The sequence below is a fragment of the Candoia aspera genome, chromosome 5, assembly GCF_035149785.1.
Source record: "Candoia aspera isolate rCanAsp1 chromosome 5, rCanAsp1.hap2, whole genome shotgun sequence".
In the NCBI taxonomy this organism is placed as follows: Eukaryota; Metazoa; Chordata; class Lepidosauria; order Squamata; family Boidae; genus Candoia; species Candoia aspera.
This window is the reverse complement of record NC_086157.1, coordinates 114,996,233-115,012,520: the sequence shown is the minus strand read 5'-3', so window position 1 is coordinate 115,012,520 and position 16,288 is coordinate 114,996,233. Positions and strand designations below refer to the sequence as shown.

At 49.4% G+C, this 16,288-nt stretch overlaps 1 protein-coding gene across 1 annotated transcript in view; it reads left to right on the top strand.

The window, feature by feature from the left end:
- Positions 1-12,022, top strand: part of SLCO2B1 (solute carrier organic anion transporter family member 2B1) — a 67,751-nt gene extending 55,729 nt beyond the window's left edge. Inside the window, exons 12-14 of the mRNA XM_063304756.1 lie at positions 8,700-8,764; positions 10,741-10,861; positions 11,878-12,022. Coding sequence (XP_063160826.1) covers positions 8,700-8,764; positions 10,741-10,861; positions 11,878-12,022 — 331 coding nt within the window. The remainder of the gene's footprint in view (positions 1-8,699; positions 8,765-10,740; positions 10,862-11,877) is intronic.
- Positions 12,023-16,288: the final 4,266 nt, after the last annotated feature.

The following is a 16,288-nucleotide window of genomic DNA, read 5'->3' as shown; positions in this document are numbered from 1 at the left end:
TGCGTGAGTCAAGTACTTCTGTCACTTCGAAATGTTGCTGGCCATCTATCATCACCGGGGGTGGTGGGGGCGTGCTAGGGTGCCACCGGGAGGGACTTGCCAGCTTTAGCAGGCTACAGTGGAATACCGGGTGAAGTCTCTTTAAATTGTGTGGCAGGTCCAGGTGTACTGTGACCAGGTTAACTATTTGTGTTACCCGGAACGGCCCAATGTACTTGGGGCCCAGTTTCTTAGAGGGTTGGGGTGATTTTATGAATTTGGTAGAGAGATAGACCATATCTCCTACCTGGAATGTTGGTTGCTGGCGCCGGTGCTTGTCTGCCTGCTCATTGTAGGCTGTCTGCACTTTTTTCAGTGCTTCTGTGATTACTGGCCATGAGTCTGCTATCTTCTGTCCCCAGTCGCTTGCGCCCATTGGGGGGGCCGGGGGTTGCGGCAGCTCTGGGATGGGGATGAATTCGCGGCCTGACACCACCTCAAATGGGGTTTTCCCCGTGCTCGTGTGAATGGCGTTATTGTAGGCGACCTCCGCAAATGGAAGTAGATCGACCCAGTCGTCCTGGTGGTAATTGATGTACAAGTGGAGGAATTGTTCTAGCGTGGCATTGAGGATCTCCATGGCTCCATCCGTCTGGGGATGCCAGGCCGTGGATAGCGCTTGTTGGGTCCCAATCAGTTTTAAAAAGGCCCGCCAGAACTTCGAGGTGAATTGTGTGCCCCTGTCAGTCACCAAGCGTGTGGGACATCCGTGTAACCTGTACACGTGTACGAGGAAGAGTTTTGCCAGCTGTTGGGCGGTCGGGATCGCTGCACAGGGGATGAAATGCACCTGTTTGGAGAAGTAATCTTTCACCACCCAAATGGTTGTTTTCTTTTGGCTGGGTGGTAGATCGACTATAAAATCCATGGAGATCTCCTCCCATGGCCGGGAGGGCTCCGCCACCGCTTGCAGCAGTCCCTGGGGTTTTCCCGGTGGCCGTTTGGCCATTGCGCACACTGGGCAAGATGCCACGTACTCCTTGATGTCCTTTCTCAAAGAGGGCCACCAGAACTGCCTCCGAGTTAGGTGCAGGGTTTTTAGAAATCCGAAGTGTCCAGCCTGCTTGCTGTCGTGCGATCTGCTGAGGATCGCCCGTCGCTGTGATTCGGGGACGTATAGTCTGCCTTCTCCCCATGCTAGGTCTTGCTCCATTGTAACTTTGTCGGGGTTGGCTAGGAGCCAGGGGTCGGATTTCAGGGCGGCGATAAGGTCTGCCCGTATCCCCCCGGTAGTTGCGGTCGGCGCCGTCTAGGACCGGGTTGGCTTGCAGTCGGTTGAGTCGCGGGGTTGGGCTGTCTTCATGCGCTGCACTGGGTGGTTGCTGCCATCCCCAGCTGGGAGGCGGATAGTACCATTCCTACCATATCAGGGATGGACTCTTTGTCTTGGGGCAGTCGGGAGAGTGCGTCGGCCAGGAAGTTCTTCTTGCCTGGTATGAACTTCAATTGGAAGTTAAACTGGCTGAAGAACTGAGCCCATCTGACCTGTTTCGGGCTGAGACGTCTGGGCATCCGGAGTGCCTCGAGGTTGCGGTGGTCTGTCCAGACCTCAAACGGGTGGGTGGTCCCTTCCAGCAGGTGCTGCCACGTCTCCAGTGCTGTTTTTACCGCAAACGCCTCCTTCTCCCATACGTGCCAGCGCCTCTCCGTCTCCGAGAATTTTTTTGACAGGTAGGCGCATGGCTTAAGGATTCCTGCGGGGTCCTTTTGAAGCAGTATGGCACCCAGGGAGAAGTCAGACGCGTCAGTTTGAACTACAAACGGCTGTTCTGGGTCCGGGTGTGCAAGGATTGGCTCCGTTGTGAACAGCGCTTTCAGCTTGTCAAATGCTGCTTGACATGCGGGAGTCCAATTAAGCACGGCCCCCGGGTTCTTGACTCTGCGTGTTTCCCCAACTCCTTTGGTTTTGAGTAGATCTGTTAGGGGGAAGGCTATCTCCGTGAACCCCCTGGCAAAGGACCTGTAGAAATTTGCGAATCCCAGGAAGCTTTGAAGTTGGCGCCTATTGCGTGGGCGTTCCCAATTCAAAACTGCCTGGACTTTCGCGGGGTCCATTTCCACGCCTTTGCCGGAAATTCGGTACCCTAGGTAGTCCAAGCGCGATTTGTGGAACTCGCACTTGGACAGTTTGGCATAGAGTTTAGCCCCCCTTAATTTGTCCAGTACTTGTCTGACCAGCCGTTCGTGTTCTTCCTGTGTCCTCGTGTAAATGAGGACATCGTCTATGTACACTAGTACCCCTTTAAATAGGTGTTCATGTAGCACCTCGTTGATGAGTTGCATGAACACCCCCGGGGCCCCCACTAACCCGAATGGCAGTACCTTGTATTGAAAGGCGCCGAGGGGACAGTTGAAGGCTGTTTTCCACTCATCCCCCACCTTGATTCGGATCCTATAGTATGCCTTGCGGAGGTCGAGTTTGGAGAACACGCGGCCCATTGACAGGTGGGCGAGCATGTCCTTTACGAGGGGCAGTGGGTATTTATTGGAGGAGGATGCGGCATTGAGTCCCCGGTAATCGGTACAGAGCCATAAGGTGCCATCCTTTTTTTCTCGGAAAAGGATGGGCGCTCTGACGGGCGAATTCACTGGCTCTATAAAACCCCTGGCAAGGTTTTTGTCGATGAACTCCCGGAGGGTTGCCAGCTTCTTCTGGGTCATGGAGTAGATCTTTGGTTTGGGTAGGGGGACGTCTGGTAGTAGTTCAATTTTGCAGTCCGTCTTGCAGTGGGGGGGTAGTTGATCCGCCTCCTCCTCTCTGAAGATGTCTGTGAAGTCAGCATATTGGTCTGGTAGTCCTTCTGGGGTTGGGTTATTGTCTTGGGTGACTCCCTCAGCCCTCCCTACTTTCAGGGTGGGTATCTTCTCCGGTGCTGGAGCTTGGTATGTGCCATCGCTGAATTGGATGGTCCGTTTCCTCCAGTCGATGCGTGGGTTGTTGCTTGCTAGCCACGGTATGCCCAGCACTATGATGGGTTTCCCGATTTGGGTCACCACAAAGGATATTTGTTCTTTGTGGGTGCCCATTGTTAGGGTGACAGTCTTGGTCTGTTGTGTGGCTGGTTTTCCCCCCCACTGTTGAGCCGTCCAGTTGATGGAACACCAGCGGTTTGGGGAGGGGGAGGCAAGGCAGCTTGAGCTTCGCAACAATGTTAGGATGAATCAGGTTTCTAGAGCACCCAGAGTCCACTAACGCCTCGGCTGCGGTGGCTCTGGGGCCGTAGGTGAGTCTGATTTTCCCTGTCAAGATGGAGTTGTCATTGTTCTCTCTGTGTGCGTTGCGCCCCTTTTTCACCACCTGTTCCGTGACGTGACGTAGAGCAGGCGGGGAGCATTTCCCACCGGCTGTGCCGGGGCGTTGCTGTTGTCCCCAGTGAGGTAGGCGTCTGTGTCCTCGTCTGGGGCTGCTAAGGCTCCTGTCAGTCGCCGGGGGGGGAGGTTGCTGGTTTGAGCGCCGTTTTCAGTGCGGGTCAGGGTGTGCGGTCCAGTGCTCTGTTTGCAAAGCAGTCTGCCGCCTTGTGCCCCATTTTCCCGCACTTTGCGCATGGTCCGCGGGCGAACCTCTGCTGTTGGTCCGCGTGTCCAGTTGGACCCATGTGTGTGAGGGGTCCTCTTGGGTAGGGCGGGGATTTGTCGTCTCCAGTCGACAGCAGGAACGTGCGGTGTGCGTGTTCCGCTTTGCCAGCGAGGCAAATCCATTCATGAAGTGAGGTTGGGTCGTCCCGGTAAAGTGCCCATTGAAGCACTTCTCGGTTGAGTCCCCTTTTGAACATTTCAGTGAGGGTGGCCTCTGACCACTCGGTGATTTTGCCCACGAGGGCTTTGAATTCCAGGGCGTAATCGGCTACAGTTCTTTTGCCCTGTCTCAGTGCTTGCAGTGTGCACTTCGCCCTCTCCTTCGCCATTGGGTCTTTGAAATAGTGTTTCAAGTCGGCGAGGAAAGTATGGAAGTTTGCTAGGGCTGTGGACTTGGACTCGTATAGCTGGACGTACCAGTCCGCCGCCCTGTCTTGCAGTTTGATGGCTACCGCCAAGATTTTTTCAGCTTCTGAATCAAAGTAATGTCCGTGGTGGGCCATGTATTCTCTGGTGTTGGTGACGAAGAAGGACAGCTTTGTGGGATTCCCGTCGAAGGTAACTGAAAAGTCCCTTGGGAACCTCGCGTGCTGTGGGTCGCCCTTCCATGTGCTTTGGCTCATGGGCTCTGCCAGCGTGGGTGCACTTGCTGCTGCGACTTGCATGTGGGCGTGCCCTCTCCTGTTCGGGGTCTGGTTTGGGGTGGGTACCTGCATTGGCATTGTCTTGTAGGGTCTGTTGGTTATCAGGAACTGTAACATGGCTCCTAGGTCCTGTAGTTGGGCTTCCATGGCTGTGAGCCTGGCTTGCGTGTCCCTGTCAGCTGGCTGCGATGTTGTTGGGAATGGTCCGGTCGGTGTTTCGGGGTAGGTGAGCTCCAAATTCGGGTAGGGTGGCTCCATCCAGTGTTCTACCCCGTCGGCCCAGTCACTGAGTGATTGGTCCGCGACTTCGTCCTCCGCTGCGCTTCTTGTGGCTGGGCTGAAGCTCCAGGACCGGAACTGGGGTGCGGTGTGGGCCGGGAGGGTGCCCGTGGCTCTGGTGGAGTGCATCGTCTCCAGCCATTGCGGGGTCGCCTCTGCCTCTTGCTGGGTCCGAGACTGGAGAGTGGGGTGGGCGAGGAGGGTGTCCGTGGCTCCGGTGGGGTATGTCGCCCCCGGCCGTCATTGGGTCGCCTCCGCCACTTGTTGACCATCTCGTCCGTCTTGGGTGCAGTTTGCCGGCTCCATCATTGCTCCCGGTTCTGCTTCTCGCCGTCTGGTTCCTCCCGTGGCTTGTCTCCGTCCGGTGGGGCTTGGCGAGGTTGGTTTCTGTGACTCTCAGCTTTCTGTCAGGCTCTGCCTGCTACCCAATAAAATACAGACACTAATTTGGGAGAAATCAGGTTCTGGTTTTATTTAAGTATAGTGCACGCCTAGTGAAAAGCTGAGAGTGGAGGGAGCGCGCCGGTACGGGATTTAAATAGCCCGCGCCGGTCAGCGCTCCCCCCTCCTTGGGTTGTGTAAGCCCCAAGACCCGAATGTTCCATTGCCGGTGGGTGAGGGGTCGCGGGGCCCCTGCTGTTGCCCCGGGCGTTTGCTTAATCCTCTTCCTCCGGCCGGTGATGACTTTGAGCCGGGCGATGATCTTCCGTGCTTCTTTGACAGCTCCAGGCGTGCCTCATGCTCAGGTGTTGTCAGTTTCACCCTTTGTTACAATGTATCTTTTTGAATGGCTTTTCTGGCTGGAGTCGTTACCTTGTTGCCGGTGTCTGTTGCTTGCCTTTGTCTTTGCTTACATATCTTTTTAATCCTTTGCCCCTGTTTCCTTGTATTGTTGTGTGTGCCGTTGTGCTGACACAATCAGCGCAACGGTGCTCATGACACTTGACCTCTCTGTGGCTTTCAATACCATCAACTATGGTATCCTTCTGGTTTGGCTCCAGGGATTATGGGTGGGCAGCACTGTGTTGTGCTGGTCCACCTTCTTTCTTCTGGGTGGTGATTGGGAAGGAGAGATCCCACCCCCGGCCCCTACTATGTGGGGTGCCGCAGGGTTTGATGCTCTCTCTGCTCCTATTCAACATCTACATGAAACCGCTGGTGGATAATCCGTCGCCATGGGGTGAGGTATCATCAGTATGCTGATGATACCCAATTATACAACTCTGCCCCAGGCAAATTAAGTGATACTATGGATGTCTTATCCTGGTGTCTGGAAGCTGTGAGGGTCTGGGTGGGAAACAACAAGCTTCGGCTGAACCCTGGCAAGGCTTAGTGGCTTTGGGGCCTGTTGGTTCCAGGACTATGCTATCTTTGGTGCTAGATGGGGTTACACGGCCCCAAACAGACCCTGTGTGCAATCTGGTGGTCCTCCTGGATTCATGACTCCTGCTTGAAAAGCAGGTGACAGTCATGGCTGGAAGGGCCTTTGCACAGCTTTGTATTATGCACCTGTTATGCCCATGCCTGGATTGGGGGGCTCTGATCACAGTTACTCGTGCCCTAGTCACCTCCTGATTGGATTACTGTAATGCGCTCTCCATGGGGCTGCCCTTGAAGAGTATCCGGAAACTTCAGCTGGTGCAAAATGCAGCAGCACAGGCAGGTATGTATGCCCCTAGAATGGCACATGTCATACCTCTGCTCTGTGAGCAGTGTTGGTTGCCATTCTGCTTCCAGGTCCAATTCAAGGTGCTGTTTTTGACCTTTAAAACCCTCCACAGTATGGGGCCAGGTTATCTGAGGGATCGCCTCTCCCCAATTTCATCTGCTTGTTCCATCAGATCTGGCAAGAGAGGCATGCTGAGGGTCCCGTCTCCCAGGGAAGTACACCTGGTGGGCCTGAGAAGGCAGGCCTTCTCTGCCATGGCACCCGCCTTATGGAACATCCTCCAGCCCCCCCAAAGTGAGGTCAGCTCCCTCCCACCTTATTTTCCAGAATGCCCACAAGACCTGGCTGTGTCATCAGGCCTGGGGGCCTCAGGGAACCAGCGAGATCTTGAGGTGGTTCCAATGCTGATTGAATCTGTTATGTGTGGGGGGGGTTTTAAACTTTTTTTTAATAAGAATTTTATTAGGTTTAGAACAAAGATAAAAACTACAGAAATGCAAAAAAACTTTTAAAAGAAAAGGAAAAAACTAAAAAAGTGAGAAAAGACAAGAAGAAAAAAGATTTTTTAAATATTACCTGAAGAGGTGACTTCCGACTTTTAACAGCAAGAATATACAACTTCCCGTAATCAATCCCTTACTCTGTATTAATCTAAAATCACATTATTTCTATAAATCATTCCATTAGCACATTATAAAGATCACTAAATACAATTGCTCCATCCCCTTATATTAAAAAAAAATGTATAAACCACCTAAGCAACTTCCCCCCCAAAAAACAACTTATTTAATTACTTCCTTCCTACCACTATTCTATACCTTTCTGTCTACTATAATAAAGATCAAACTAAAAAAGCATATAAATTAATAATACTACAGTTATTACAAGCTTAATCATATTAAACCTAAAACCAAATATGATTTACCTTATTAATCTCAATCCAAATCATTAAAGAGGAATAACATCAAACAAGCCTTAAAAACAATCCAAATAAATATTCTCAAACCCTTACCCCACTTCAAAGTAAAGCAAAGCCTTCACATACTTCCACAGAACACACAGGGCATTTTTCACAAAGAGATCAAACAGCCCAACTGCCCCCCTTAAATACTCCAACTTCTCAGCAGAAAGCCTCCCATAGATCACAACTCCTTCCTTTCCATCACATTCCGTCAGAAAAATAATTTCGCTTACGGTTTGCAATTTGATCTGTCTTCTTCAAGTCAACCATCCAGTCATCATCTGGCATTTCAAGAGAAGCCTCAATCTCGCTGTTAGTACAAACATGTGTTATCGTTGTTAAGGTCTTCAATTCCTTCCACAACATCCACAGCCAGACGACACATCTCAGAGCTGCTGTCTTCTACAATGTCCCAAATATCTTGCATAATAACTTGACAAGAGTCAGAAAGAATCTGTCTGAGGTCTCGATAGAACTCTGAGAAAGCCTGCTTGAAGTCTTTCATGTCTCACGCAGTAGGTTATGGCACCCCCTAGGTACTTGACCAGCGAAAGTAGGAGATAATGGAAAGTTTCCTGAATGTGTTTACATAAGTCAAAGGCTGATAACAAGCAGTTCCCCAGGGAAAAATAGCAGCAGAAAACTGAAGGTTCAAAACAGCAGATTCAGCGTGTAGGAAAATATTAAAATCTTCAAATTCAGTGCAGAAATAATAACAGGGAGACAAACATTTACTTTCAATCCTCCTCAATATTGGATGGAAACAAGCCAAAACTTTAAAAAACAATTGTTTTAAAAATTAATCCGAGAAATAACGATAAGCACCAAGAGAGCCTGCTTCTCCTTGCCATAAAAAGCCTCTCTTAGGGTACATAAACTTTAAAAGATAAACATTGGGTGGTTTAGAAATGGGGCAGCCGGTCTTACTGTCCCTTTAAGGCTACAGCGCGGCTTGGAAATGGTGGTATCCCAGTCTCCCGGCGGCTCTTGCCCGATTAGCGCGAAGGCTGTTTAAGATCCTCAGGCAGCAAGTCGCCATTCTGGAGAACAAATGGGGTGATTCCAAGCGTTTTCTTGTCCATGAAAACGCTCCTGGGCTTCAGGGAAAACCCATCTGAGCCCAGAAAAACCGCCGGGTTGTCAGTTCTGTCCATGGAGCCTGTGGACACAGATGTCCAGTCCCCCACGTCCCCCACTTGAAGTTGGTTTTTAAAAACTTTTAAAATATGGCAGTGTTTAATGTGTTTACTGCTTTATACCTTTTTTGCTGTGCACTGCCCAGAGTCACTTGTGAGATGGGTGGCCATATAAATTCGATAAGCAAACAAGCAATCAAATCTTCTCTTCGAAAGATCCAAGGATTTCTAACTGTTCTGAGTCCTACACTGCGCATATGCAGGCAAGCCACAGCGCAGCGTACAAAACTGAAGGTGACCACCAAATTCACACAGCCTGCCCAGTCCCCAGAGGGCCCCGGGATTCTCTGCATGTGCATATTTGTTCCCACAAATCCCTTTGTTTGGGGTTTTAGGAACGTCAGGCCCGAAGACAAGTCATTTGCCATTGGGATACAGTTTCTGCTCTTAAGAGTTTTGGGTAAGTCGAAACGGCAAGCGGGGTTGTGTTGGGCACTGTATACTAGCTTTGGGAGTAGGGGCTGAATTTAGCAATATAAGAAGCACATTTGTAGCTCTTCAGGTTAAGTCAAAAGAATGTATGAACTCTAAAAAATCTGACCAGTGCTGGGTTCATGTTCTCGCCCTGCCTCCTCCCAGTGCCTCAGAAGTTGCTGGGGAAAGTGCAACTCTCTGCTGCCCTAATCCGCAAAAGAGGTCCTGTGCCAGGCTCCACGAGGCTGATCAGAACAGCAGAGCACATCTGCCAACCCTCCCAAGTTGGTTTTCCTCCCTCCCTCCCTCCCTCCCTCCCTCCCCTTTTGTAATATCTACATGGAAGGTGCTTTTCAGATTACAGACACAGCAAAGGCCCAGGACCCCCTGCGGGGTGGGAAAGCTGGAACCACTAAACTCCCAGGCTCCCAAGCTGAGCTTAGCCAGCCGCCAGCAGCTTCAGCACTTCGGTCAGTTCAGGGGGGTGGGGGTGGCTTGAGCCGGGGCTGGGAGGGCCAAGGACCAGAGGCAGCAGAAAGTGTGTTTCCGTGACAGACGGTGCAGGAAATATACATGGGGTTGGGATCCAGACCGCAATGTTTCAGAGGCTCAGGCGATTCCTGCAAAATCAAGCCTCTGGCCAGCGTAGGAAATGTACTCTGGCCCAAGCTTTAACAACGAGCCCATCTAGATCTAGCATTCCAATAACACAGTCCTGCCTGTGTTACCTGGGAATAGCTCCACTGTCTTCAGTGGAGCATATTCCCAGCTAACTCCATACTTAGAGTCAGGCAGGAGGAAGAAATGATAAATGGAAAAAGAAAGCAAAGATTTTAAAAATAGTATAGGGGTTGGCAGACAAATGTGTGGCACCCACATTTATTAGTGCGCCTTTGAACCAATGCACACTTGTAGAAAAACACTTTGCAAATATGGTTGTGGACTAGTAAACCTCCAGTAAGCCATAATGCATATACACATGCAACACAAAGTATATACTGGAGAACTGTCCAAAACCAATGCAATGATTATCATTATTTTTATTATTATTACATCATGCGTTTCTTATAATTCAGAGGAAGAAATACTGAGATTGATATTGGAGATCTATTAAAAAAAAATACCCAAAGTAAATTCCCTGATCTTTTACATCTGCATTTTTTCAGCTGTAAGCTCTGGAGAATGAATGCAGACCGACCACACCACAGAGAACAGCTTTTGTGCTGTGAAATGAGAGCGTTCACTATGGTGGGTTTCTTTAGTTCCCCTTAATTCCTCAGATGTGAGGTGTTCGTCTCACTTGGCCCATTCATTGGGGTCTAATCAGCCCCGGGGTGCCTTTAATAAAACTTTTAGTTAAACTGCTTGCATGGGAAAGTTTTCACATCACAACCAAACAATCAGCTCCTTTATTGAATAGGGTACCAGCAATAATAGGTTAGGGCAGGGTTTCTCAACCCCGGCAACTTTAAGATGGGTGGACTTCAACTCCCAGAATTCTCCAGCCAGCCATGCACTGAAGTCCATCCATCTTAGGGTTAGGGTTAGGGTTAGGGCTTCAACTGCTGGCTGGGGAATTCTGGGAGTTGAAGTCCACCCATCTTAAAGTTGTCAGGGTTGAGAAACACTGGGTTAGGGGAACATTTCTCCCCCACCCCCTCTGAAATGTGTAGGAAATGTTGCTCTCACCTTAATTCCAGTTGTGCATAACAATGAACAATTTTATCTAGCATGTCCCAGGACTGGAATATTAGTCAGTGGGCATTTCTACTGTTATGCCTTTTAATGCCACTGGCCTCTTGCCAGTCTCAGGGCAGGCATTCATCTGTAACCTCCTCTCCCAAGCAAGTAGAAGGCTGTTTGGGAAGGGTTGAGGCCAGGCAACCCCCCGGTTGTGGGGCTGTCTGAGCAATTCGCGGGAGGCTGGTCTTCCACAGTGTGTGTGCTCTGCTTGCTTCCCAGCCTGGCTGCCAGCCCCAGTGATCTACGGCAGCGCCATCGACACAACATGCCTCCTGTGGAAAATTAAGTGTCAGAGCAGAACAGGCTGCCGATACTACAACCACACAAGGTTCCGGAGATGGTAAGCCCTCCTCCTCCGTCCAGTTCCGGCCTTCTTTCCTGGTCTTACTAACTGGACATCAGTTGGCCCTGGAGGCGCACAGGACCGTGGGGAAATGCAGCACGCAAAGAACCCGTGTTTGGGGCTTAAGGCGGGAGTGGGAAACCCAAGGACTGCTTGTGCCCCCCAGACTGATTTTTCTGGCCTTCTGGGGCCGCCAAGATCGTTGAAATTCGGCAGCAAAATTTCACCACGATTTTTAAAAATCTTTTGAACAACGGAGGGCTAATCCCCACCTGTTCAAAGGATTCCAAAAAAAGTCACAGCAGCCAGATTTAATTCACCTGTATTCAAACCAAGTTGACGGTTCCAGCCTGGCACTGTGTCGCTGTGCCTCCTCCAGTCCCCACAGACCATGGGCGATGTCCAAAAACTTCCCCTTCACTGGCAGAAGGGGGCAAAGACAGGGACCCCTTCGGGAGAGCAGAAGAGCCTCCCTGGAACCAGTCAGAGGTGGCTCAGCCTTCTCTCGTTGTTCCCACTCCTAGAGCTCTGCTTGAAGGTTTTGGGGTCCAAGACAGCCATTAGACAAGTATATTTGGGGGCGTTGTCTGTCTGATTTGTCAGAAGATTTAGATAAATAAGCCAATTTCAGATCTGCTGTTAAATACCTTGAACCTGGAACTTTAAAATACACATTTTCAGAATGTCACAACACAGTCCTTAATATACAGATAATCAGTTTGGAGACAATTTACAAAAACACCCTCAATCGCTGGAGAAAAATATGCCCAAAATTTGATTTTCCAAAGGAAAAATTGGTTAGGGCATGCAATTATGAACAGGGATGACAAATACCTTGTGCTTTTTTCTGTTAAAATCCTAAAAAGCAGGGAGAAACAAAATTTGCGCTTATTACAACAAGACTCTGGGGCTCTTATTATCTGCCACAGATCCAGCGACGCTTCGGGCCTGAGAGAGGGAGGCGGTGGGGCAGCCCTTTCAGCTGCACTCACTCTCTGTGTTTTGATCACCAGGTTTGTTGGCATTCAACTTTTCTTTGAGACGTGTTGCTTTCTGTCCTTCTGCATTTTGTACTTCCTCCTCGCTCAAAAGGAGAAAGAAGACCGCCCAGAGGAAGACAGCCGGGCCACTTCGCCGGCGTCTGTCAAGGAATCTTAATCTTCATCTGGGTGTCAGCAGCCTCCGCTTCTGCGCTGCCAAATGTGTGGAACCGGCCCAGCTGGGGGCGCCTGGGTTCCAGCCGGAGGGAATCAGGATGAAACTGAGGACTTCCCCGTGCTGCGTTCCGTTCTGGACCTCTCCTGCGTTTCTTCTTCTCAAGTCCTTGTGACTGGATGTTCATAGCCCCGTTGCCTTTGGGTGAAAAGCAAAATAGAAATAAATGTGTAATCTTACTGTCAAGTGAGCAGCATCCCACACCTATGGTAGCTACTGAATACACCCATGCATGAAGAGGCTTAAATCTCCTTCCCCAAAGAGGTCAGAGTCCATTCTGGGGGTCACAGAGAAACTCCGGAATTAGGGGAAGAGCCCCTGCTGAGAACACGCCCTCCAACAGCACCCTCTTCTTGTCCTCTGCCATGGGGGCGAGAGGGGCTGATGGGAAGGGAGGAGTCCTCCAGGCCTTGGAAGGTGGCAGGAAACCCAGGCTGGTGCTGTGGCCAGGGGGCTGCCTGGCAATGCTCTGCTCAAGCCTAAAAGCACCAGCCTTTTTGCCAGGTGGGTTCCTTGGTTAGGCTCCAAGTTATAGCAAGTACCCTCCAGGGACACAGATGTGCCACTCAGCCTCTAGGCCAGTGTTTCCCAACCTTGGCAACTTTAGGCTGTGTAGACTTCAGTGCATGGCTGGCTGGGGAATTCTGGGAGCTGAAGTCCACACAGCTTAAAGTTGCCAGGGTTGGGAAATCCTGCTCTAGGCTGTGTTTGAGCCCCATGGGCCAACACTCCCTCTTTCCAAGCCTCCTGATTTTGAGTCTGTTCTCCTGTTCAGCTTGCCCCTGGCCATCCCATCTAATTCTCCTGAAGCCTGATGGAACGTCAACCAACACGCATGCAGAAGCAGGATTGTATGTGTTTGGGGGGTGAACAGGAGTGGCTTTGGCTACCTATCAGCCAGGGGATAACCTCCATCATAACCCTCAAAGTGGGAGCAACCTGCCAAGTGGTTCTTAATATTCCTGTTTTGCACAGTGAGGCCCAAGGTGATGACGCCGAGATCCCAGATGGTAGCACTTCTCCCCAACATTCTTGTTGTTTGCTATTAGAGCCAGCTCTCTGAAATCCTGCCCCTGAGAACAAGGGGGTTTTAAATGACACTTTAATGCAGTGTTTTTCAACCTCAGCAACTTCAAGATGGGTGGACTTCAACTCCCAAAATCCAAATATTTCCCCAGCTTTTGGGACGCCAAATTATCCAGCCACCTTCTCTAAGTGGGACAAATACACAGCTTGCTTCCATCCTTGGTTTCTTCCATGCACTTGTCTCTTTATGTTCCCACATTAGCAACACATGAGGTGATCAGCTTTCTGGCAATCCCAAATTATTGTAGGATGCTTAGCCAAAGAGATATGCCCGAGACAGAGAATTGGATGTTAAAATAGCAAATATAATTCCGTGTAAGCAGCCATAAATAACGCTTCAACATGCACCACAACACCTTTAGACAAACCTGGGATTTGGTCTGCATCTAAATAGTGGCCCTGAACAAGGGCATTGTGGGAGGGAAAAGATAAGAGCAATCAAAATCAAGGATTGGAGAGGTGCCCCTGTGACAAAATTCTACAATATCTGGATTCCTTAGCTTGGAAAGGAGTGGGGCTAAAGGGTGAGAAAGAAGCAGGTAGAAAGCCAAGAAGAAAAACAATGGTTCTCGGCAGAAGCTGAATCAGAGGAGATTCAGGACAGATTTCATCACACAATGCACAATAAGCTGGGACTAGAAGATACAGTGATGGCTGCCTACCAGCTAGAACGGTTTTGAAAGTGGATTAGAGGAATGAATGGAGGAGGGGGAAGTTATCAATGGCTTCTAGTCACAGAGGTGCCAGGGGCAGGTTAGCACTCAATAGTGAATGGAAAAGCACAACCACACTCGGGTCCTGCTTCTCAATGACCTGGAGAAGGCTTCTGTAGAGTAGCCGTGTTCTTAAGTTCAACGTTAAGGAATCTCAGTGTGAAATGGGGGGCTCTTCTGCTGTGGTATGCCAAAAGACACGCAATGCGCTTATAATTCGGCCAAAGGTCTTTTTCTGCAGTAGTTTCCCAGTGCACATTAATACAAAATATGAAGGAACTAAACTATTTCGACAATCATGTGTGCTTAATAATTCTGGTATTCATTTAGAATTTCTTCAAAGCCCTATTTGGGCCTTCACCTTCCTCGTGATTACAGCTGCACAAGAGGGTAAACAACGGCATCCCATCAGCCTGGACCTGATGCTCTCTCTTCATTAAATGGTTTAGAACAGTGTTTCCCAATCTTGGCAACATTAAGATGGGTGGCCTTCAACTTCAGAATTCCCCAGCCAGCATGCTGGCTGGGGAATTCTGGGAGTTGAAGTCCACCCATCTTAAAGTTGCCAAGGTTGGGAAATGATGGTTTGGAATGATGCCCAACTGAGCGCCTGCATGTAGTGCTTCTTGCATCAGATCTCTGTAGAACTGCCACCACATCAAAGCTATGGAATTGAACTGAAGTCTAGTAAAACTGGGGAAGATGGAGAGAATTTGGGACAATTACCTTTTGGATACGTCCTTTTAACTTCTGCTGTTGGAGGTTTTATGCTTCTTTATACAAGCTGATTTCTGCAAAGAAATAGACAAGGAAGAAAGATTAAATGCGTGAACCATTTATATCACTGCTGCCTACAAGCATGCTCTGTCCTTTGGGGCCAGATCAACAGAGATTGCTCAGCAGATGGGAGCAGGCTTACTCCTTATCTTCTACAAGGTGAGAGAGAAAGAGGCTGATCTGAGCTGTGGTGTGGTGTTTGTAGCGATCACAGGAATAATCACCTTCCTTGGGTCAGAATTCTTATGTAAACATTAACAAGAACTCCGCTGAGGTGTCCTTTCGATGATAGTTAAAAAAAAAAAGAGAGAACTACGTAATCTGCAAACACTTCTACTTCTTGTGATACCAAAAGGACAGATCTTGGTACTCTTCCATCGTTTATCTGTTTACAGTAAATTGCCAGTGCATTCCTACCTGGGAGCCTTACTAATTAAAATTCCCCTTCTCCGGTTCATAAGTCAGCACATTAATTGATCAATGCATCAGTTAAACCTAACAACTATATTTTGCAGCCATACAAAGCAGCTCTAGGCCTGTCTTTGGAAACGGAAGCTTTGTGGAGCTCAGCAGGAGAATCAGCATTTCAGATAAATGGAAATAGGTCCATTCCGGCTCAACTCTGACTAAAAAACAGGAGAATGGAGTAAATGCCAAAGTTCACACAACATTCAGTTTGGTTATTGTAGTATCCCATTTTATGGGTTCACACAAACCACTGAATCATGAACTAACAAGACGGGCTGGACTTTCACAAGAACTAAAAAAACTAACCAAGGTTTAAGCCACTCATCATGGTTCAGCTTAACCAAGCATATGCTTGATGAACATGAGCTGAACCGCTTAGTTTTATTGTGCAAATACAGCCAGTGAGTCAAACAACCCATAATTTACACACTGAATTTGGGGAACTTTTACCATAATGGTTCCTGAAGGTTCTGGCCCTCCTTGCTCTCCCCTCCAGTCTCAAAACTGAGCCAAACCATTAAAAGCAAATTCAATTGTCCTGAAACTGAGATTCGTGCTGGTCTTTGAAGCAACAGGCCCAGCACGGAGCAGACGAGTCACCAGGTGAACAAAGCCTCCATTAAGCTGCAGCTGGGCGAAAGCTTATTCTAAAAATTTAGGCTCTTCAGCAGCAGCCTTGTCACCTGCCCCAGCCTTCCCTAACTCAGTTGGGTCCTTCCAGATGTACTAAGCTTATAACCCCCACAGAACTCCATGCTGGAAATGGCTGGGGGTTCTTGGAAATGGAGCACAAATGCATCTGATCGGCACCAGGCTGGGAAAGGGTGACAAACGCTGCTTTACGTGTGCGCGCCTTCAAGACCGCCTTGGCTCCCGGCGAGTGCCTGGACAAGTCCCTGCAGTTTTCTGGGCTGCATTTTCAGAAGTGGCTTACCACCCCCTGCTCCCTGGGCTGAGAGGGAGGGACTGGCCCAAGGCCACCCTGCTGGCTTTGTGGCCAAGACTGGACCAGAACTCACCATCTTCCACTTTCTAGCCTGGTGCCTTTAATCAGGAGACTAAACATGCTTACCCAGGAGAAAATCCCATTAAACACAATGGCGCCTTTCCCCAAATGTAAGTCCACACTATCACTCAAGGTCTCAAATGGAACAGGCATGCCAAT